This window comes from Brachycentrus maculatus, unplaced genomic scaffold (genome assembly GCF_059751285.1).
Source record: "Brachycentrus maculatus isolate JH-2025_06_01 unplaced genomic scaffold, ASM5975128v1 h1tg000911l, whole genome shotgun sequence".
Classification (NCBI taxonomy): domain Eukaryota; kingdom Metazoa; phylum Arthropoda; class Insecta; order Trichoptera; family Brachycentridae; genus Brachycentrus; species Brachycentrus maculatus.
The window spans coordinates 765-25634 of NW_028281636.1; the positions used below are offsets into that span (position 1 = coordinate 765).

The following is a 24870-nucleotide window of genomic DNA, read 5'->3' on the forward strand; positions in this document are numbered from 1 at the left end:
TGGTCTAGAAGTGCCTCGAATCCGGAAACTAGTCCGCGACACTAATCGCAGGGTGACAACCCGGCATCAGTATGTTGTAGGATCAAAACAAAATATTATTTTATTAGGTCTATATTTGGTCCGCTAGAAGATATAACAATGTACACACATATCGTACAAGTAGTTGAATTAACACATTGTTTGCGGGAAACGCTTAAAATCTTCTTAACACATTATTTACGGCAAAGTTTTGATAAAACTGTATCTTGAGGCGGGCGACATTAGACAGCTGTCCGGAAATATAAAATATGTCAGTGAACTTCATATTTTGAACTTGAGGTTGAACTCGAAAACAATACAAAAACGGTCAAATGGTCTCTAACGTCTCAAAATAAAATCATGTTAGTCCACAAATCACAAAAGTAAAAAAACATGTTAAAAACACTAATAAAATATTAGAAAATAACAACACAGTTTAACAACTGCCGAAAACTCAAAATCTGCGAATAAAAAATGATTTATGGGCTTTCCCCACACGCGTTTATTGCTTTGTAAGTACCAACTGCCGACTTAAGTAAAGGACAATGATCTCTGTATTTTATTTCATTTTAGGACAAAGAAAAAAACGCATCATCTGTATCCATTGTTTAAAGTTAATTTGTAACATTTCCTTCAAAACAGATTACGACCATTAGCTATGTTTTGAACCAGTAAATATCAGTATTATTTTTTTATATTACAACGACATCTATCCACTACACAACAAAAGCAAAAAGGCCAAGAGATTAGAAGTTTATGACGTGTTTTTTGTATACCAAATTGAAGGTAGCCGAAATGCACAAAAATGTGCACCCCGCCACCACACAAGGTTTCTGAAACGCACAAATATGTGCACACCGTACACAATGTGTTAAACATACTGTTGGTATAGAGCGGATGATGCCTATAAGCGTTCTATTTGCATACTTTTGGTAGTTGTAATACTGTACAGACCGGAGTTGAGTTTACGGTTACTCGTGATTAGTATACGACCCTAATAAGTGTACTAATTAGGGTCGGGGTTGATGAAATAACTGCCTGCCAACAATGTGTTAAGCATTTATCCATTGGGGATAAGTCCAAATTTGTGGTGTTATTTTTAGGTGATAATAAGTCAAAGAGAGAGATAATCGTAGAACAACTAGACCTCCTGAGATCCCTTCAAAGAGTTGATGGAGCTGGCGAAAAAAAATCCAAAAATGCAGAGCAACACAGAAAAAAGGGTAAATGCCTTCCTGTAGTAAACAGCAGTGCCCTTTGCATCACTGAGCATATGCAAAGGGTAAGAGGAGTAAGACAGTGTGTCTCCACTTGTGAATTATTTATATTGATATCCCGTGATTTCGATTTCAAATTGAGATGCTTTCAATTGAAGCATAAATATATCTTCCGATATTTGAGTAGTTTGGTTGTCGGTCATAAGTAGAATGGTGAATGTTACATGTGCATAAAGTGATCACTTAAACCAGCCTATGACACGTCATAAGCTCTGTAAATGCCCAGACTTCCATATTCTTCTTTATCTTTATTTATAACTTTAATTGTATTCCGTGAAAAATATAAATTCACCTAAAAATATTTATGTGACTTCCCGGTCAACTTAAAGTACTCAACTTGACTTTAAACACGTATAATTTACTATTCTTAAACCAGAGTATGACGGGTCTTAACCCCTGTAAATACCCAGAATTATTCTTCTTCACCTATGTTGAGATGCCAAAATGTAGTAGTAGAGAGATTAAGAAGGTAGATTTGCTTGTGACTCAGGATGTGTTTGTAAAAAAAAATATGCCCTTATATTTCTGTGATATTTTACATACAGATGGAGCTTTAAAGAAAAAAACATCAAAAACGCTATGTGATATGGGAGAACTTTGCAAGAACCTTGATGAAAACCATTTGAAAACATTTGGGCATCCACATTGTAAGTAATACTACTCATGCTGATTTTAATCTAACTCTATCCATGCTTACTTTCCAGGGCTGGGACTTCATACGGAACCTAACCTAACTCTATCTGGGCTTACTTTCCAAGGTTGGGACTCCATACGGAACCTAACCTAGCTCTATCTGGGCTTACTTTCCAGGGCTGGTACTCCATACGGAACCTAACCTAGCTCTATCTGGGCTTACTTTCCAGGGCTGGGACTCCATACGGAACCTAACCTAACTCTATCTGGGCTTACTTTCCAGGGCTGGGATTCCATACCAAAGTGAACAGTAACTAAGAAGCGTAGATAACTTTGGAACCTTATTTCTAATGACTTTGGTACTTTGGAACCGGTTGTCAATCCGTAATTTCAAGTTAAAGTTACCAATTTTTGTATGAATAACAATATAAAACATAAAAACTTCCATATGGAATCCCAAACTACAAGAGTCTGAAAAAAGTATGCGTGTTTTTATGTATCACATTAATCCAACATGGTGCCGAAAATGTTGGCCACCCATGGTGTACACAGTGGTCACTAAAGCCAGCCGATGCTAGGTTGTTGGGCTCCATTCTCTGTGGAAGGAAATAATTTATCTTAATTTTTTCAGTGGACAACATCCTGTCTGAATACTCTGGCAGGGGAAAATACGATATACCAAAAAAGTATAAGGAACATAAAGACATTTATGAAAAGCAACTCAACATTATGATATTGAATTGCAATTTCCCTTTGAGTTCCGCTGCGACTTCTGCCGCGCAGACCAATACTAAAGCTAGTTCTAGCTATGCAGATGCTGCGAGAAGTTCTCAAAAGTCTACTCACAAAAGTCAAGGTATTATTTATATTCGAACAATAAGGAAATGTTTACTGTGGATTGGCAGGGTATTATGCATACATCAATATGTTTTACGTGCGGAAATGATTGTTCCTTAATCACTTTTGAACGAGCAGTTGAAAGCTGTCCCACCGCATTCCCAGATCTGATACAGAAGCATCTAGGCTTCCTGACAGACTTTCTCTTGCAAAGCAATTTTTTTAACAATGTTGCAGTATAAACAATAAAAATATTTCAGATAAAACTAATTAATTAACAGGTCGGCAATACCGTGGCCGGTAGGTAGATGGACGGCGCGAGCCGCATCAACCGATCCGGGGCTCGGGATCTGCACTGCCCGCGATAAGTGAATTCCCTCCTTCGGTTTTGTATACAAAACAAATTTTTATTTTCATAACTTTATCTATTAAACTGTTCGACTGTCTGAATAATTGAGTAAATGGATTCTCAATAACAAAGTGACACGGAATCACTGTGAATAATAAGGTTTGATACGTTTGGTTAGTGGATCACTCCCGGAGTGCGGATTTACATCTGCGTGCGACAGCGAACCTAACCGAACGAGCAGTGTTTACGGTCGTATAGCGCCAACCTGAGCACTGCTCACGTTTTTCAGCTTGTTTGTGTCACTAAAATAAATAACACAACTGAGCTCACCAGTTGCCACTTGATTTATTGGAACTACTTGAGTACTTGGAAATGACAATTTCTATTTTTATTTTTTATTATTATTACGGTAAGAGTTGCTTAATTTTTTTTATGTATAAAAAAATTATTGCTTCTGTTTTGTTTTTTTTGTTGATCTGGACAATTTAAAATTATGTGAACTCTTCAAATAAAATAATATAATTTGTGAAACAAAACCGAGCATTAATAGGTTACTGCCAACATTGATTACAAACAATTGGTCCCATAGGAGCATTCCAGATGTAAATGCTGCTACTACCATAAATGAAGGAGAATTTTTTACTTTAATTGTGGTAGTAGCAGTGTGAAAACAAACCGTGTTTATGTGCCCATAACTAGAAAACAAACCGTGTTTATGTGCACATAACTAGAAAACAAACCGTGTTAATGCGCACATAACTAGAAAACAAACCGTGTTTATGTGCACATAACTAGAAAACAAACCGTGTATATGTGCACAAAACTACAGTTATGCCTAATGGATGACTGTACTCTTTCGGCTACTGTCGTAATCATCAAGTGTAAGTAGCTATAAATATGCAATAACCAACCAAATTTGTGCACCGTGATTAGCTTTAAATCATCAAATCCAAAAACCAAGTACATACATAATGACTTCTTTTTAAAAAGTGTGTGTCTATACAAAATGCAATTATTCAAATATTAATAAATTGAAATCAGAAATGAAAACTAAACTAAAATAATATATTTTAACTTTACAGGAAGCGATCAGAGTGGAAAACCTTTATGTAAATTTGGCGACCAATGTACGAGATTGAACCCAGACCACTTCATGGAGTTTTCTCATCCGCATTGTAAGTTACTTTTACTAAAATGGATATTTTTATTAATTGCGCACGCTGCACCGTGCACGTGATAGAAATGAAACTTCTTAACACATTAAGGACGGGAAAGGTATTTCTACCCGTTCGATCGATTGATGCTTAAGGACGGGAAGGCTATTTTCACCTTCTGCGCTGGCTTCATTTCAAAATCAGAAAATAAGGATTTTTTAAAATGTTTTTATATGAATATTTTATACCAATCTCTTTGTTAAAGTCTAAACTATATGCACACAATTATCAAATCCTAAATGTGTTCATTAATAAAAAATAAGAGAGATTGCATCTTAACCCTTCCCTTACGGTGCTAAAAACTTCCGCGCACCTCGGTGAAATACACCGTTTTGTACACCATATGAAAATGTGATTTAAAAACAGGAAAAATCTGAATATTCTTTAATGTTGTTTTTATAAACCATAGTTGAAGTTAAAATGTATCAATTTTGTAATGTTACCTCTGTAAGTACCTAAAAAATTAAAAAAAAAAAAAACATCATTAATATCCACCATAGCTAGTGTAGCGATACAACCATCCCAGACGACGTCTTGTACGCAACCACAGACTAACTAATTTATATATACGCAACTAAAATGAGATCGTCCGAAACATTATGAAGCCGCGTGCGCGTGTACATAAAATGCGGCACGCACGCATACTCTGAGAAACGTCTGTGTATCTGTGATTCTATCCCCGATTTATTTTACAATTTATTTATTTCCGTCTCAGCAAATGAATGATTTAATATTATAATACTCTTATGGAACACGTAATAATATTACGAAGGAATACAAAAAATTCTGAGCCCAGATCTATTATATTTTATACTGATATTCTGATTTTTAAACTCGAGTTGTAGTAAATACGTATCACCGGAGAGGGAAAGTTTAAAGAAATACGACAATAACAAAATTTGCTTAAGAAATATCCTGTTATTACATACGGCATTACCTGAAATAAACTTATACAGGTCCATATACTAATACCATCGTTTTATGCGGGGGTTAAGTTCCGAGAAACATCGGCATAAAAAAAATTGGCGTAAAATGAACACAAATATGGACGATGTGAGGTTAGGTTCCGTGTCCAAATTTTAAGGAAAATCTAACATGTTTATTTATTATGTAGCCTACATGAAATAAATTGTAAATTTATTTAAGAAATTAACTTTAACAACATTTTGAGTGTGTTCTCATGTGTGTGATTATAATCCAGGATTCGAACCTCACATACTAATGTAAGAGATTCTGCTCAGTAAAAAGCTTCCTTTCATCTCACCAATAGATGTCTCTAGTGAAGTTCTAGTGGTTCAAGATCAATGTTTCAAAATTGGTTCATATATATATATTGTATATAGAACTTCCAAGAATTTGAGTAGTGTGGTTGTCAATAATGGGTAGAATTGGTGAATATTACACGTGTGTAAAGTGATCACTGAAACCAGCCTATGACCGTCGTCAGCCCCGTAAATGCCCAGACTTCCATCTTGTCTTTGATGAGATGTCAAAAAACAATTATAAACTTTAAATTCGTTTGAAAAATAAATAACCTCTGGATATAATTAATGAATTTTTAAAAATAAATCACAAGTGTACAGTTCTTCAGTCTTCTTCTTCTTCTTCATGAGCCCTCTGACCTCCACTGCTGGATATAGGCCTCTTCCCCTTCTTTCCATCTCCTTCAGTTGGTTGCTGCTTGCAGCCAGTTTTTACCCCCCACAGTGACTACGTCGTCGGACCCTCTCTTTCGGGGTCTTCCGACACATCTTTTGTTCTCCCAAGGTCTCCATCGTAGAATTCTTGGGGTCCATCTTGTGGGGTCCTGTCTCGCAATATGTCCTGCCCACTGCCATTTGAGTTTCGCCCGTGATCCATGATGTCCTCTACTTTGGTTCTCTTCCTGGTATATCCATTTTTTATTTTATCCCTCAGGCTAGAACCAAGCATGGATCTTTCCATGGATCGCTGTGTAATAACTCTTCACGGGTATAATTAAACAATCACAGAGTTCACAAACGTAAAAACCATAAATAATCACAGAACACGATTTTTTCTTCTTTTAACATTTATCCGCACCCGATGGTGCATATGGACTATGCATCGTATTTATGCAGTGTTAACTTGATCGTAACTTACATGAAGGTAAGGTGATCACTTCTGCGCTTCAGGGACCAGTCCAGGGTAGTATGAAATATAAATAGAGTGCAAAATCACTTTTATTTATTTTCATCCCCCCTGGCAATTGAACCCAAGGCCTCCAGCACGGTAGCTAAACACGCTAACCATTACACCACGGAGGCGGGCAAACCCATAACACAATAATAAATATTATTTACACATCGCTTGGTACCTCAACTGTTCATATATAGCGTCCGACATATACATCCACAATGCGCATATGCGCGATATTCTCTTCTATCACTTGGTATCGTTGTATATATGTCGCTCTCTTTTGCTTCACTCCCGTGGCGTCGCAATGTAAAGCTCTCTTTCTCCTTCTCTCTACGTTCTATCTTTGTTATCTTTCATGCAACTGAATATGCATTACGCGTATTTGAAATTTTACTCTCAACTCTTGTCTAATTATCGATTATCGAATCGCCGCCTAAAAAGTTTCACTTCACTAAAATTTATATATTCATTTACTTGACAAAAATCGCTGGTACTGCACGGTTACGAATGTCATTCAAGGCAAAATGCCCTCAGAAGGTGAAAAACTGTCGCACAAATAAACTTTTACGAAATAAACTCCATCTCCGATTGTTTAACACTTTATGCTTCCAGTGGATGACATATTGTCAAATTACATAAAAACTAAAAAGGGTAAAATACCAAAACACTTACACGATGCCACCATTTACAAGCAAATCGAGGTCATGATGGATAATAACATACTTCCAACACACGAAGACGCTTTGAAAAAAGGTCACAAGAGAGGCAAGCAGTCTAAGGAGGAATACACAAGCTCCTCCGACGAAAGGGATCCGTCGGCAGAGAGAGAAGGGTCATCAGAACCCTTATCCAGCCAATCATCAAAACAACTAGCTGAGACAAAAGGTGACTTGTATTTTATGTGTCTAAGAATCTCATCCAGTTTATTTTTATAATTCATTTCCAATATGAGACGTAATCCAATATTTGGAGAACGTTAGAACTCTTCCAGACCTAATGGATCAGTATGCATATATATATATATATATATATATATATATATATATATATATATATATATATATATATATATATATATATATATATATATATATATATATATATATATATATATATATATATATATATATATATATATATATATATATATATATATATATATATATATATATATATATATATATATATATATATATATATATATATATATATATATATATATATATATATATATATATATATATATATATATATATATATATATATATATAATGAGCCTACTTGTCCGCCTCCGTAGTGTAATGGTCAGCACGTTCGGCTTCCGTACTGGAGGTCCTGGGTTTGATTCCCAGGGGGGGGGGTTATTTAAACAAAAGTGATTTTTTCACTCAAATATTTATTCAACCTTACCCTGGACTGGTACCTGAATAGGAAGGCTGATCACCTTTCCTTCACTTCTTAACAATCAAGACAACACTGTCTTGATTGTTATTGTTTATATGATGCAGTGCCCTATGCACCATTGGGGGCGGATAAGGGTTAGAAGAAAAATAAATGTGTTTATGTTTATATGTACAGCCTTGGCCATATGTATTAGGCACCCCCTATTGGTTGATTAATTAACTATTGGTTTATTTAAATCGTTTATTTCTTTAAATACTAAGATTCTTGGAATTCTTGCATTTTTTTCGGATTGTATCGTATTTTAATGGATTTTGCCTACTACTTACTACCTGCTATCCCGACCTACGACAGTTAGGGGCGTGGTTTATTTGAAAACACTTTTTTGACTTATTTCAAGGGTCAGTTTTAAATGTGAAACATTGCTCTCCCCTTATTTAAATCAGTGAACAAGTACAATTTTTTTAGTACTTTTTATTTAAGCTTTCATTATTTTATATTCATATACGTGATTTGAGTGAAACTGAGTGGTCTCAAATATTTTTATTGAATTCAGAAGGGTTGACCTGGGTAAAAAAAACTAAAAAAATTCAATGCGTCCAGTGTGCGGTCCAAACAGCAATTGAATGTTTTTTTTTATTATTCTGGTGTGTTTTTTGGTCATTTTGTCAACATGCAACATTTTTTTTCCTTTATTCGCACAATAATTCTGAGCACTAAAATACTTTATATTTATTGCAGCAATTAGGGACAGAGCTGACCAACCAATCCGTGGTGAAATGGGTAATGAAGAAAAATGCATTTTGAAAAGGTTTCCTTCCGGCACAACACCTAATAATGAACGGGATGTACAATATATTACAAAGGAATTACCCAATGGCTCGAAGGTGACATATTTAGAGGATAATAAACAGAACATATCTAGCGGAAAACGTTCAGCAGATGTTACTCCAAATCCATCTAGTGAAAGATATCCAGCAGATATTATGTCTTATCCATCTGGTGGAAGATATCCAGCAGATATTACATCTAATCGATCTGGTGAAAGATATCCAGCAGATATTACATCATATCCATCTGGTGGAAGATATCCAGCAGATTTTACACCGAATCCATCTGGTGGAGGTTATCCAGCAGATATTACATCTAATCCATCTGGTGGAAGATATCCAGCAGATATTACATCTAATCCATCTGGTGGAAGATATCCAGCAGATATTACACCAAATCCATCTGGTGGAAGATATCCAGCAGATATTACATCTTATCCATCTGGTGGAAGATATCCAGCAGATATTACATCTTATCCATCTGGTGGAAGATATCCAGCAGATATTACACCAAATCCATCTGGTGGAAGATATCCAGCAGATTTTACACCGAATCCATCTGGTGGAAGATATCCAGCAGATATTACACCGAATCCATCTGGTGGATATTTAGGAGATATAACACCGAACGCGTTGATTGGAAAATATCCACCAGTCATTTCACCAAATGGATCTCCCATAACATATTCACAATACAATCAAGCGAAAGGTGAATTTTTATTTTCACTAAAGTGGATTTATGTAGATAAGAGAGAGAGAGAGAGAGGTAGCTTTGACTCCCAAAAGTAAATCATATAGCCTCCTGCGGGGTGTTGGAAGAGTGTACAGAGGCGCTGTACCATAGTGTTTCTACTAGTAGTCCAAAAATAACAACTTTGGGCCGAGAGTTTCCATTGGGTTGCTAATTAAAATAATCATTTAAGTAGTAGATCCTTCGAAAACAACATGTTAATTTAAGTAGTAGATCCTTCAAAAACAACATATTAATTTAAGTAGTAGATCCTTCGAAAACAACATGTTAATTTAAGTAGTAGATCCTTCGAAAACAACATGTTAATTTAAGTAGTAGATCCTTCGAAAACAACATGTTAATTTATGTAGTAGATCCTTCGAAAACAACATGTTAATTTAAGTAGTAGATCCTTCAAAAACAACATATTAATTTGAGCAATAGGTTTTTTTTATAAATGGTTCCGTAATTTAATGATTTAATGAAAAATGGGAGTAGGTTATAGAGTATATTATATTTGATTTTGCATGTGTTTCTGGTTTTTGATTTTGCGGTTCAATGAAGTTCTCATGAAGTGTTCTCTATTGGTGATTTGTGTGTCGTTTAGCTGGGAGTCGTTTTCCTGCGGTATGTGTAATTTTCTAGTGCACTTCTAAGATTTATTGTAGCGTACGGCTTAATTTGTCATTAGTTATAATTTGATCATTCTGTCTCGGAACTTAAGTATTATTTTCACAATTGGAACATGTAGCCAAAAGTATTTTGCAAAAATTATGACACGGAAAGAAACTAGGATGGCACTTTTTTGTTTTCAGAGCGGACTTATGGCCAAATATTACAAAATGCTCCCCAACCAAACCCTCCTGGAAATATTCCTCGGAACGATGAAGGCTTAGTAAGACGGAGCAGAGAAGGCTCGGCGATCCCTCTTCCTTCGGCTGACTCCGGGAATACCTCTCCTCATGTTGAAAATGCTACTTACTCTGCCAGTTATGGTTGGAAATCTGGTAAGCTATAATGCTAAAATTTTAAGAAAATCCCACTTCCTCCAAGACATGTAAAAATTGTCAACAATTTTTTGATGACATAATGAAAACTGTGAAAATAAACCGACCCTGTTGTTTTGCCTATCGCCAATCTATCGTTTCATATTAACTTTTAGCATAGAAATTGTGCGCGTTTGACATTTTCTGCAAGTAAAATGATACATTTTCGTCTAATATTTGGTCAGGAATCGAAAAAAACTTGAATAAATATCAACCAACAAAACCGGTGTCAAACTAGAGTTACAAAGCATAGAAAATTTAACCTAAAAATTGTTGTCGGAATTTATTTGAGTTTAATGATGTTGGGCTGCAAGAGAAACGCATTCTCACCAGTTATATTCCTTCATTGTCACCTCCCTCGCCGGCCCGGGACATCCAGTACATATGGAAGATATCATCTGACTTACGTCTGATAGAAGACAATATAAATGTACCATCTTTATTTGATCAAAAAATAATAATTACTTTTTTAATAACTTTAATATCCTGATAATACAGATCGACAAAAGGTTTCAAAATGCAAAGTCATTACAAATAATAGTCCAGAAGTAAGCTCAAGTTACTCACTGCATACTTAAAATGCCAGCTTCCGTATGGAATCAACACTCCGAGGAAATTATAACCAAAGATATGCTTTTAGGTGTCAGAATCCTTATTTTATGTTAATATTCCAACTGCGCAGTATCGGTAAAACCGGCTAGCTTTCCTGGGGAACATTCGATCCTACATCATTAAACTTTCCCTCTCTCGCTTTTATATTTTCGCAGTCCACCAGTAATGTTTTAGAATGGTCATGTACTCTGGGATTGTGTACTGGGTCCTGTCTCCCGGAATATTAATTTCCAGATATTCCGAGAAGAAGCGAGCGGAGACCCGAAGTTGTGAAAATGGATATTGATGATGACGAGATTGTGAAGCTGACCATGGCTGACAGACATAGGAACGCCGCTCCTTACTACATGTTCTTCAACGCTGTCCCCGCTGCGCCGGAGACAGACTCTCACCCGCTGTCCATCACATTCCAAGGTACTCGCACCGCTTCATATAAAGCCCCACCACATGTTGCCTATTCATTCACTCAAGATACGGTGTTAGCTACTCGGAGTTGAGCGAGCTTGTTGAAACACTCAGCCGTGGGCGTCCACTATGGTCTGGCAGTGCGATCCCAGGTGGATACTATATCTTTAGCCGCACATTGTCAACAGTAAGCATTGCTCACAAACGGTCTGCCCATCCTGCCAAATATCTAAAACGGACATTGCCAGTATGACCGACTTTGTTGTTGACTTCATTGTTGACATTTGATACCGAAGCCTATGCCTTATATGTATCAAGATCCACATCAGCCATGGGGATGTGGATATCTCGGAGGTATAAATAAGAATATTATTAGTACCTTCTATGTATTGTAGTATATTATATCTTACTTTTACAGAAAAATAAATTTATGAGACAAATGTGGTAAGAAATAGAAGCAGAGAAAAACGTGACATGATAGTGTTAAAAATACTTGAAAGTGGACAGGTCGGGAGTCAGTATATATATATATATATATATATATATATATATATATATATATATATATATATATATATATATATATATATATATATATATATATATATAGTGTGCAAGTCCTTCAGCTGTTTTCCTCGAGTCTTATAACACAATTTACGTGAAACAATTGTTAAATGAAGTTTGTATTCTTCTTGGATATTTTCTAACTAATATTGGTTTCTTTCAGATATCTTAGACCCAAGTATGGGAACACTTAAATCATCACTGCAAATTAATGATATGGTTGATCTCGGATGGCTCTTGAAAGAATACGTAACGGCCGGTTACTCGTAAGTAGAAATTCTCGGCGCATGTTATTTTCTTTAAAGCATTCATCGCTGTTCCTTGTTTTCTTTGCCGGTGAGCACAGCGGTTTTCGAACAAAGTTACATCCTTTAATGTTTTCTGTACTTTAGCGAGTAAAATCAAAGTTTTTACCTATTACAATTGAACGGTATTCTACTCATTCCAGAAACCATCCACTGACAATAATCCACGGTTTAGAAAGCGATTCACTGCGAACTGCCAAAAAAACGAGACCAAATATTGAAACCTTTCCAGTTCCCAAGTCTAGAGGAATACACAACACGTAAGTAACTGCAGTAATTCTTGAAGTTTTGTGTTTCCTCAATTGTATTATGATGTCAAATGATTGTTCTGTTGGCAGGAAAATGGCGATTCTCGTATACAACGATGACTCGGTGAGAGTCGTCATTTCAACAGCCAACTTGTACCGCGAGGACTGGGAGAACAGAACTCAGGGGTAATTGTATTCATTTCTTCATCTTGTCCACATTATTAGTGCGCATATAAGACCGGCATATGACGATGGCTCGGTGAGAGTCGTCATTTCAACAGCCAACTTGTACCGCGAGGACTGGGAGAACAGAACTCAGGGGTAATTGTATTCATTTCTTCATCTTGTCCACATTATAAGTGCGCATATAAGACCGGCATATGACGATGGCTCGGTGAGAGTCGTCATTTCAACAGCCAACTTGTACCGCGAGGACTGGGAGAACAGAACTCAGGGGTAATTGTATTCATTTCTTCATCTTGTCCACATTATTAGTGCGCATATAAGACCGGCATATGACGATGGCTCGGTGAGAGTCGTCATTTCAACAGCCAACTTGTACCGCGAGGACTGGGAGAACAGAACTCAGGGGTAATTGTATTCATTTCTTCATCTTGTCCACATTATTAGTGCGCATATAAGACCGGCATATGACGATGGCTCGGTGAGAGTCGTCATTTCAACAGCCAACTTGAACTTTCTTTCTAGACTAATAGTGCCTGTCTAGAACTAGTGTTTGACAATGACTCGGTGAGAGTCAAGGTTTTACAGGGTCGCAGGGTCAATAAGAGATTTTTTTTCACTCTGGTATTTATTTAAACCATTGCGACACAAAGCCAGCAAATCACCGGCCAAGGTCAATTTGTCATTGACTCACAAAACCGGCGATTTGCTGGTTTGTCCTTGAAGTGATTTTTTTTACATTAAAACTGAATGAAAATAACTTTATTCATAAATTTATATTGAAAATAGATTATGTTGTGTGTTAATATTATTGTGTCTTAATATTATTATAGTAAAAAATGTGTCCTAATTAAATAGTGCGTTGTATGAAGAAATGATGTCATCTTTATTAGTGGTGCATTGGGTTAGTATGTATTAGCTTGGACTGTGTGAGGCTTCGTGAGATCAGTGAGCGTGATCTACACAGATTAGATTTAGTTACCTGTGCACATTGGGTGTGAATGAGAATCAGAAGAAGAAAGCAGCAAATGTTCATTGTTTTTATTTTGCAGATTGTGGATCAGTCCTCGCTGCCCAAAGTTAAGCTCATCTTCTGTTTATGGCGAGTCTCCTACCAACTTCAAGCATGCGCTCAAACAATATTTATTTTCCTACCAACTTCCTGCCATTTATCCATATTTGCAATACGTAGGAATGGCAGATTTTTCCAAAATAAAGTAAGTTGTTTGATCATTCTATAAATATAGATAAATATAAGAAAATTATGGAGCGTGCTGGAAAAATATGGAGTAGACAATAAACTTATACAAGCAGTTGCTTCCCTCTACGAGGGCAGCACAGCTAGTATAAGAGTGAATGGGGACATTACATCATGGTTTGCAATATCCAAAGGCGTAAAGCAGGGATGTGTAATGTCACCATGGTTGTTTAATCTCTATATGGACCATTGTATGAAAGAGATTGAAAGTATGGTAGTCGGAGCGAAAATGATGAATATAACTGTTAGTTGCTTGCTGTATGCGGATGACGCCGTACTGCTAGCGAGCAGCGCGGAGGACTTGCAACTAATAGTGTCAAGAATGTACGATGTATGTACGGAAAATGATCTGGCAATGAATGAAGGTAAGTCAAAGGTCATGGTGTTTGAAAGAGAGAAAGATTTGACAGAATGCAAGATTATCGTGCACAATGAATCCCTAGAACAGGTGCAAGAATTTTTATATCTAGGAAGCATGTTCACAAGGGATGGAAAAGTGGATAAGGATATTGAGAGAAGAGTGAATGCAGGGAATAGAATAAATGGTGCTTTTAACAGAGTGATTGGGAATAAGAATATGTCCATGGAAGCCAAGCTAGCGGTTCACAACGGCGTGCTAGTACCGACACTAATGTATGGAAGCGAAACATGGAACTGGCAAAGGAAGGATGAAAGCAGAGTGAATGCTGTTGAAATGTGCTCCCTCAGACGAATGTGTGGAAAATCATTGTATGACAGAATTAAAAACGATGATATAAGAAAGGAATGTAAGGCTGAACGAGGAATAATTGAAAAGATTAGAAAGAGCTCTTTGCGGTGGTATGGACATGTGGAGCGAATGGATAGCGAGAGAATGACTAAGAAAATATATGTGGCGAATGTGAGAGGGAAAACAGAATGTGGACGACCGAAAAAGACTTGGCACGATCAGATCAATCAGAACCTAAAATCTGGCGGTGTCAAAAGTCTGCGTAATCGGAGGGCATGTATGACTAGATGTATGGATGTGAAGGAGGCTAGGAGTGTATGTCAGGACAGAAGAGTGTGGCGTTCCATCCTCTCTGCCTACCCCTGCGGGGAAACGGCGTGATGGTAGTTGTAACGGACCAGCTGAGTACACGGCCCCAAAATGGATTAAATATATGTAAACATGAGCGGGGAAATCGGGCGAGCGCACCGACGTCCTCTCGCAACGGCAATCAAATATAGAATGCGCTAGGCGCGGCGCGCGCGGCGTCTTATACGTGGTACGTAAGACGTTATTTACGTTATGAGCGGGGAAATCGGGCGAGCGCTACGAGAACTTCTCTCCATGACCACCAAATCCCGAATGCGCTAGGCGCGGCACGCGCGGCGTTTTTTATGTCGTATTTACGTTATCACGTGATATTTACGTTGCGAGCGGCCGGCCTGGCGCAGGTTAGGGTAGGGGGAGAAGATTTCTGTCGCTCGGTCGATTTCGACGGACCGCGCTGTATATGAACGAATAAATATCTGTGCCATTTTATGAATAAAGGATTCCACTCACACCGAGCTCTGCGTTTTACTTTGATCCTCACCTACCCTGCGCTACTACTTCGATTTCGGAATCTTCTGGGACTTGACCATCGCTACACCCACTGGACTACGAATCGATTACACGGACCTACAGCTCATAACTTTCGGAATTTACGACCCCGAGAGCGACGGAGCGGAGAAGCCACATCCACACCTATACACAGTCTAGCGGTGTGTTGGACAGACGCTGTCTGTGCGACACAGTAGTAGTAGTAGTAGTAGTAGTATAAGAAAATTAAGAAAAAAGGCTGGAAAGACAACGGCGGGATAACTTGCTACAATTTATTTTTATTTCATCATACACACATTTACAAATTAAAATATTGTGCCCTTACAAATTTTTCCATGCCGAGGGCACATTTTACACTATTTATTTATAAAATTATAATAAAGAAAATTTATTATGACATGCGATCAAATATGACATTGCCGAACAATGCGGTATACCACCTTGATCAAAAAGTTCCCGGAATGTGTGCAGAAAATTAAAAATACAAGATTATTCATCAAAATCGATATTGTTCCCTTCAACCCACTTACGCCAGCGCTAGATCAATCCTCGAAACATTTTTATGATCGGTTTTCGGTATGGCCATCAGAGCCATCCTCCATTTTTTCATGACCTCATCTCGGATGCTGTAACGCGTTCCGGCAGCGGTTTCTTGAGTCGACCGAATAGGAAAAAGTCGCAGGAAGCCAAATCAAGCGAATTCATTGCTTGTTGGATGGTTTGATTCGTTCCGTTTTTAGCCAAATGGTCACGGATAACTATGGCGTTGTGCGACGGTAAGTTATCGCGGTACAAGATCCACGAGTTGTTTGCCCACAAATCTGGTCTTTTTGGCGAATTGCTTCACCCCAACGTCTTGAGCGGATCCTAAAGCGATGCCTAACTCCTCTGCAATCTCTCTAATTGTCAATTTCCTGCTTACGGTCATCCATTCTTTGATTTTGTTAATGTTTTTGTCGGTTTTCGATGTCGAAGGCCTGCCATTGCTTTCATCATTGTTGACGGACTAATGGCCACTTCTGAAACATTCATTTTCTTCATAGTATCGTTGCCGAAACACTTTTCAAGCATTTTCAATGTCGTCGCACCCCTAAAAAAGCAAGATTTACATAATACAAACTCGTTGTAGCAAATTCATCAGGCAAGGCCCAGCGTGCTCCACAAGCTGTTTTAGGGTGAGGTCGGAACTGTTCATCAGCCTCTTCTAAACCTTTCATGCTACAGGGACAGGGAAGTTGGCTTTCGAGCGCCTCGCGCTACTCTGTATACTTGCTACTACACCACTACCAATGTAGAACTTTGATCCTAATATAACCAGTGTACACGTGAACCTAATATTTTTGACAACATTTTGAGTGTATCCAAATACATATGTACTTGTTCATAAATCTGGATTATCTCCAATTATAGGAGTTATTTTATTTAGGATTATAATCCAGGATTCGGACCTCAAATACAAATGAAAGAGTTTCAGCTCAATAGAAAGCTTCTTTCATCTCACCAATAGATGTCTCTGGTGAAATTCTAGTGATTCAAGCACAATGTTTCGAAATTGGATCATATATATATATTTAGAACTTCTAAGAATTTGAGTAATGTGGTTGTCGATCATGGGTAGAATTGGTGAATGTTACACGTGTGTAAAGTGATCGCATAAACCAGCCTAGTCGTAAGCCCCGTAAATGCCTAAAATTTTTATGTTCTTCTTCATCTATGTTGAGATGTCAAAAAACTTATGTTTTGTTTTAGTGTGTTCTTGGTGACGTCCAGTCCGGGTATAGACACATATTCATATGGTTTGAATCGCATGAACAATCTTCTGAACCTGCACTGTGTACCCGAAGTCCCGAGCGAATGGGATTTAATTGTCCAAACATCGAGGATTGGAAAAGTTGGCGAGAACCCTCGGGTATGTCAGACAAATAACTCTTCATTACTCTAATGTGTAAAGCCAACTAACCGTAACTCAAGTTGCGGCTGTTTGGCGCAACACGGCTCAAAGTATTCTTATAACTGGCCTCTATTGGCGTAACACGGCTCAAAGCATTCTTATAACTGGCCTCTATTGGCGTAACACGGCTCAAAGCATTCTTATAACTGGCCTCTATTGGCGTAACACGGCTCAAAGCATTCTTATAACTGGCCTCTATTGGCGTAACACGGCTCAAAGCATTCTTATAACTGGCCTCTATCGGCGTAACACGGCTCAAAGCATTCTTATGACTGGCCTCTATCATATATGATATTTACTTGTATATTATGATTGTATACAATCACAGATTTTGCTCAATCTCTTTCCTTTAACAAGATATTCATTATCCAAATAGCCGCAAAATTGTACTAATTTGATACATGTTTTAGCAAAAAAGCATCATTTTAAGTAAACTTTAACCTGGTTTATCTCAAAACAACTGTTTTTAAGTTGCGGCTATTTGCCTTTGCACATTAGTACTGTTATGTACTAAGGTGGGGGAAGATGATTAGTAATAACTCGCCAGCACTTTGACTTGGGTTTATCGTAAATTAGCATTACTAGGTAGCTCTAAGTGAGTGACTGCTTTCTGGGAGACAAATCTAGAATGCCCTCGCCAGACTTTGCGGGTATATACATGATATATCTAGTAATTGGTGAATCTTACCAATGTGTCACCAACTTACCCACATTCCTTACGGTTACAATTACAGCGGCAACTCCAAGTGTGTCAACTATGCACTGGATATATTTGACTTTACTTCTTTTTGGCGAAAAACAACATTATAATTGAAATGTAACTTTGTTTTAAAATCACTATAAATATTTCATTATAATGTCTACCGGTTTCGAAGCCAACCGCTTCTTTATCAAGACTGATTAATTAGTATAAATCAGTCTTGATAAAGAAGCGATCAGCTTGGAAACTGGTAGACATTGGAATTATGTTATAATAAAATATTTATAGTGATTTTAAAACAAAATTACGTTCATGCTTCAAATATAAATTATAAAAACAATGTTTATTATTTTTCTTTTTGGCATCATTAACATCCTGATCGAAAACACTGGTTGTCAACAGTTTTGTTAAATGGATAACTGTTGTTGTTTCATAAATACTTTGCTATGCTAAAGCCAAATATAATTACAACTTTCCCACTGTCCATCGCTTTTTTAAATAATTTTTACATACACACATGCACACACTGTCTGTTGCCTTTTGTATGCTGATGACGCTGTGCTTGCATGGTGACAAGAGTGTGTAGTGTGTGCAAGGAAAGTGATTTTTCTGATGAACGTGTAATTGTTTTTTAAATTTGTGAATTTGTTTTAATGTTCTTTCCTCCACGTGTTTAAACTATCTTAACACACTTAATTTTATCGATAATTTTTCTTATTTATTACCATTCAAACATGTAACATACATCTTTGTACACTTATGTGGCTAATTCTCTATATGAACAATGTATTTTAGGCTTGGCTGGAGGGGGTATTTCAAAGGAAAATGTGTCCCAGCCTGAATCCATTGCAAACTAAACTGCAAGATCTTCGCCTCATCTATCCTTCATTCCAGTCCAGATATAAGTCATTTGATGGCCTCGACTCCAAAGGATCCCTCTGCCCCGCGTTCACTCTGGGGGGGAAAGAAACCTGGATCGAGTCGTATCTTTAGTAAGAAATCTTGATTATAATTAAAATATAACTTGCTTTTTAAATTTATATAAATATTTTATTATATCTTAATTATAATGTCTACCGGTTTCCAAGCTAACCGCTTCTTTTTCAAGACTGATTAATACTAAAACACTATCTACTAAACCAATTTCTAAATATTTTGGCTGTTTGGCAAAAGAGCTCGGGTAGATCTCTAGTGGCTTTATTTTGTGTGTTGATTGGCAGTCACAGACAAAAGGGATCAGGGATGTTGAGTGATTAGAAACATATTTAATAACGGACTTTTCTTGTGTATTTATTAGTAATTTATTATTAATTTCTAATATTTGTAAGTAATCTAATTTAAGTCCTCTGTTGCATGTGTGTAATATATTTAGTCCTTTATTTTGATCAGATTCGTGATATCAGGTGATTGTCAAATTCAGAAAAATAATTATTATTTAGACATCTTGTATGCTCTTTACATCGGATTTTAAATGAAGTTATATTTGATTTCAATTGGAAAATCACAAAGTTATTGCTTCAAATATAAATTATATACATCTTGATTACTTCAATAAGAATGTATTGTGCCACTCGCTAAATGGCCTCTCCACCAACGGCTGCTCGTCCCCGCTTACTTTATGTTTCTAGGGGATACTAGAAACCCCTTTTTATTCCTAATCTCTCCATTAGGGAACATTCTGGCAATTTCCTTCTCCCCGCTGACGAAAATTTTTGGCGCGGGGAGTAATATAAAAAAGAGCCTGTGGCAAGTATTTAAACCTGAAGTAATGTATTTGTTGACAACAAAAGGTTATTAAAAATTAGTTAGATTATTAAATGTATGGTATAGTATTGTTTTGTATTTTTTCCTTCTTAGTGCCAATCTTCATTCAATTTAATTTTGAAGACAGTTGGAATATAACACGGTCGACTTTATTTCTGCAGCAATCGACATAGGCAGCGTAACGACTAGTGGTACTGGAACACTCGAAGATGAGGAAGATGGAAAAGCACAGTTGGAAACAATTATTTATTTGTCAAAATTATAAAACTAGGAGCAAAGCGACGCCAATATATTGAGTCAAAGCACGATGTTTCGCTTCTTAACAGTACTGAGTAGAAAAAAACACAAGAAAACTGAAGAAAACAGGTCACCGATTCCGATCAAGTTATACTCAGTACTAAAAAATTAAAGGGCAAAGAGCGCGATGTATTACGTTTAAAATTATAATCTAAGAAGTATTGGTCCTCCACGCTTTATATACTATTTTAAGGTAGTTTTTGTGGTGGTAAACATATGAGAGTCAATGAACTGCGTCTCTTTATTCTTCTCGAATATGTACATAATCTTATTATAAAAAAATGCACAAATTCTTATAAAACTGCACTAATTTTTAAGGCGCTTGCAAAAAATACATTGTTTTAAATCTTTTTAACGATAAGACAATGTCTATCCATTGCTTAGGCCGAGTTGTGTTATCAGTGTTGAAGTTAAATGAAATATAAAATAAAACTTTTGAATAAACTAATTTGGGAGGAACAGGCAGTGTTTATTTTCTGCATCAACTGACATCAAAAACAGTGTATATTTTCTGCAGCAACTAAGTTTTCTTAAAAATGTTTATGAACTTTCAAGTATTTTAAAATCAGTGTCACTAAATATATTTTTGTGATTTAAGTGATTGGAACGCGACTAAGCTGGGTAGAAAGCGCGCGCTGCCACACATGAACACCTACCTGCGCGTGTCTCCCGACTCCACGAAGGCCGCCTTCTTCCTGCTGACCTCGGCCCCCCTGGCCCCGGAGTCCTGGGGGAACTTACAGAGCAACATCCAATCTTACGATGTGGGGGTGCTCTTCTTGCCCAAGTTTGTAGTAAGTATTAATTATCGTCTTATCAACTGAGCGGGGGACTTCATGACCCCGAAAGTTTACTTTTCAACCAAAATGTTGCTGGATCATGTAGTACGTAATGTGAGATTTGTTACGTTATGAATAATTAAAAAAATAAAACAATATCATATTTGAGACACAAAAATTATACATAAATACAAATACCATGTTAATTAAAGATAATTAATTAACATGGTAACATCCAACGGTTCTGCCACTGCCGGAAGCAACGTCTTCCCTGGTCTGAGATCTGGTCCCTTTCAAAGGCATACGCTACGGGAAAAAGCCAGCAATCACAGGGAGCGTATTGAGAAGTTGAGATCATCCATCAGAGTCTCCAGCATGTCCTGTGCGATGTCCACACCAACTTGCTTCCGATCAATTGTCAGCAACTTTAACTGAATATGCTATAAATCCTAGTACATAATAGGCAAGGAGAATATTCTTAGGCAACTAGTGATTTTTTACACAACTCTAAATGACAAAGCTTCACATACGGTTTTGGAAAGTGATGCAGAATTCATGAAGACATATTGCTCACTCCTTCCAACAACGTCATATATCAAAAATTGTCAATTTTCAGTTGTGCATGTTTTCGAAATGCCCAAAAAATGTACTATATCCCAGCAAAAGCGGCATATTTTTAACTTAATATTTACCCGCTACAGGGCAGAAAGTGTTGTTTTTGCATTTTGAAGAAAAGGTATCGTTTAATTAATTTTTTAAATAACACTAAATATTTTTCGATGCAGAAAAAACATTCAGGTTTTACCTAAAAAGATCTGCTGCACTGTAAAAAGTTATATTTATTATATTTTTAAACTTTAAAAACGATAAAACCGTGAAAAACATGGCATGATCAGGTATGCCAAATACTTGAAAGCGGTCAGGTTAGGAGTCGTAACAATCGGCGGGTATGTATGAGGAGATGCATGAACGTGAAGGAGGCGAAGAATGTTTGCAAAGACAGAGTGGTGTGGCGCTCTATTCTCTCTGCCTACCCCTACGGGGAAGCGGCGTGATGGTTAGTTAATTAAAAATGATCTCCTGAAAAATCAAGTTTTTTGATTTATGACGTTGTTGAAAGGAGTGAGAGATGTGTCATAATGCTTTTTAACAAAAAGTGGTATTTACCAAGTAAAATTTCAATTAGTGTAACGTTTTGTTTATTTTTCAGATAAAACAAAATTTCTTCTCTGTGAAGGCAGACGACCCCGACAGATTACCTGTCCCATATGATCTCCCACCAACGCCTTATTCTTCTAAAAGCAATTTGACCGTCGGAATATAACGACAATATCAGGACATCTTCAGAGGAATAAATATCAGTTGTTATTCCAATAATTGAAACAATTTAATCATGTAGCGTACGCAAAAAAAAAAATCTTTTGTAATTTGTATCTACCAAAAATGCAATTTTTTGGTTCGTTTAAGTTTTTCAGTTCAGTTATTTTTAATTTCATTAATTGATTCGGCAGTCAATTTGTGGTAAAATCTAACCATTTTCAATTTAAGTTTTACTTAGTAAATACCACTATTTCTTCAAATGTATTGTGACATGTGTTTTGAAGCATTCCGCATCATTTTGGTGTTTGAAAATGAAAATGATGCGGAATGCACTGAAAAACGTGTCGCAGTAGAATTTAAGAAATAGTGGTATTTACTAAGAAAACTTATATTAAAAACAGTTTTGTATCTTAAATTAAAAACAGTTATGTATCTTATATGTGAATATCTATATTATCTTAAAGGAAAATGCACTTGGGCCCAAAACGTGGCTTTGAGTGGCATGGCTTTATTCCCTTTTGAAAATGTGACCAGATTCCTATTGCGAAAAATTTAGATTTTTTAATAATTACAGAATTTCTTGAGTTTTTTTCATACATCTCTTTACCAAATTAACAATAAGATCTGTGTTCTTTTCCCACTTTTGACCATGTATGACATTCAATTATTATCACAGACTAACTAATTTATATATAATTATGTTTAATTTTCCATATTTAAAACAGCAAAAATCTATTTGTGTCATTCCAAAAAAGATTCTTAATAAAATATATTTAAAAAAAACTTACTCTCCTACCTGAAGATGTTTATCGGGGTAGGTTGAGTAACAATTATTTTAATGGATATATTTAATTTCCTTCTAACTTGTATTAGGTATGGTATTGATGAAAAATATTTTGTACATAATATGTACGCAGATAAATATAAAAGGATTTTTTCAAACCATTTTTTTCATTGAGTGCTTTAGATTTAAGTTTTTAAATTTTATGCAGTATTTTTATTTTGTTCCCACCAACAATAATACATATATGATAAAGGGCACTGAAATAAAATCTTGCTTTATTTATCAAGTTTACACATTTACTGTGTATGAACTGCAATATACTTAATTATGTTAATTTTAATACTTTTTAAAATTATACTATAGCAATTAAATAAATATGGACATACCTATTGTAGATGTATTTTTTTCAAACAATTAATTGGTTACTTTATCTGCATTTGAGATTTCATGGATAAACACATTTTTTTTTACAGTGCAAAGTTAATCAGTTTTTAATCAGTGCAAAGACACAGAAAATGCTCAGTCATCGCATTTCCTACCATATTCTTAATCTAGCTAAAAGTAAACTATGTTGAATGACCACAATGTTCTCTGCAATTGTGGGCAAAAGGCTATTGCGCTTGTTTTCGCAGATACGGCTGGCTTAAAAAACAACCTCGTACTATAAACGCTACTGCATGGAGCTAAAAGGTATATTCTTGCAAACTTCATCAAATTTGGATATTGCTTCGCATGGACTGACCATCAAAGTTTAGGGTCGGGACTAATTTTCTAATTATATTCAATGTTAAGGGTCGGAACTAATTTTCTAACTATATTCAATTTCATTACCAATCGCGCTTTTTTCTTGATCCTGGCACTGACTACTATTTCATTGATACAATCCCAAAGGGGGCTTGTGCAGTACCCAGAATTTCACCGTCCGGCAGTCCGGTTTCGAAAAATAAAAGCGACTACGACATTTTAGCGTGATCGAATTTACGCGCAACATGTTCACGCACCGATCCGAAGAAAGATGGACAGAAGCACAAGCCAATCCAAGGCAATCATCGTTTTAAAACGCTAACTGAAGTACCGGACGGTAAAATTTCGTGTAGTGCACAAACGCCCAAAAGGTGCCGAAGCTTCACCTGATTCGTGATCCAGCTTGATTACAATATAGAAAATATAATGTGTCAGATATCCAAATTCCGGCCAAATCACCATCTATGTTTTTATTATTTCTTTTACCTGCATTTCAAAATGTAGAGTTTATACAATTAATATCCATTAATATGTGGAGTATGCATAATTAATATCCACCCTTCATATTTTAGCAGGTATTGAATTCAAAATTTATTTTATGTTTCCGTGTGTTTTAAATACAATATTAAAATTATTGTTTTCATTCAAACCCTTTTACGCACCATATAAACACAGTGTTATCTTGATCGTCAACACATGAAGGAAAGGTGATCAGCCCTCCGCTTCCGGTACCAGTCCAAGGTAATATTGATTAAATATAAATGTGAAAAAAATCACTTTAATTTATTTGATCCCCCCTGGGAATCAAACCCGGGACCTCCAGTACGGTAGACGAGCGTGCTGACCATTACAATACCGAGGCGAAAAATTATACCAGTGTTTTATTATTTTAATGTA

General features: G+C 36.4%; 1 protein-coding gene across 1 annotated transcript; it reads left to right on the top strand.

Moving 5' to 3' along the window:
* Positions 1-1104: 1104 nt before the first annotated feature.
* On the top strand, positions 1105-23619 carry LOC148299874 (uncharacterized). Its single transcript, XM_088275553.1, has 16 exons — positions 1105-1241; positions 1841-1942; positions 2560-2784; positions 4197-4289; positions 7098-7370; positions 8628-9425; positions 10262-10453; positions 11339-11518; positions 12237-12339; positions 12522-12638; positions 12717-12812; positions 13862-14026; positions 17384-17543; positions 19081-19277; positions 20945-21140; positions 22336-23619. Exons 2-16 carry the CDS (start codon positions 1882-1884, stop codon positions 22447-22449), a joined length of 2970 nt encoding a protein of 989 aa, XP_088131679.1. The 5' UTR covers positions 1105-1241; positions 1841-1881; the 3' UTR covers positions 22450-23619.
* Positions 23620-24870: the final 1251 nt, after the last annotated feature.

Coding starts and splice junctions, on each gene's coding strand:
- LOC148299874 (XM_088275553.1), top strand. CDS start 1,882: ATGGGAGAACTTTGCAAGAACCTTGATGAAAACCATTTGAAAACATTT. Junction 11,519..12,236: donor GCTGTCCATCACATTCCAAG/GTACTCGCACCG, acceptor GGTTTCTTTCAG/ATATCTTAGACCCAAGTATG. Junction 12,639..12,716: donor TCTAGAGGAATACACAACAC/GTAAGTAACTGC, acceptor TTCTGTTGGCAG/GAAAATGGCGATTCTCGTAT.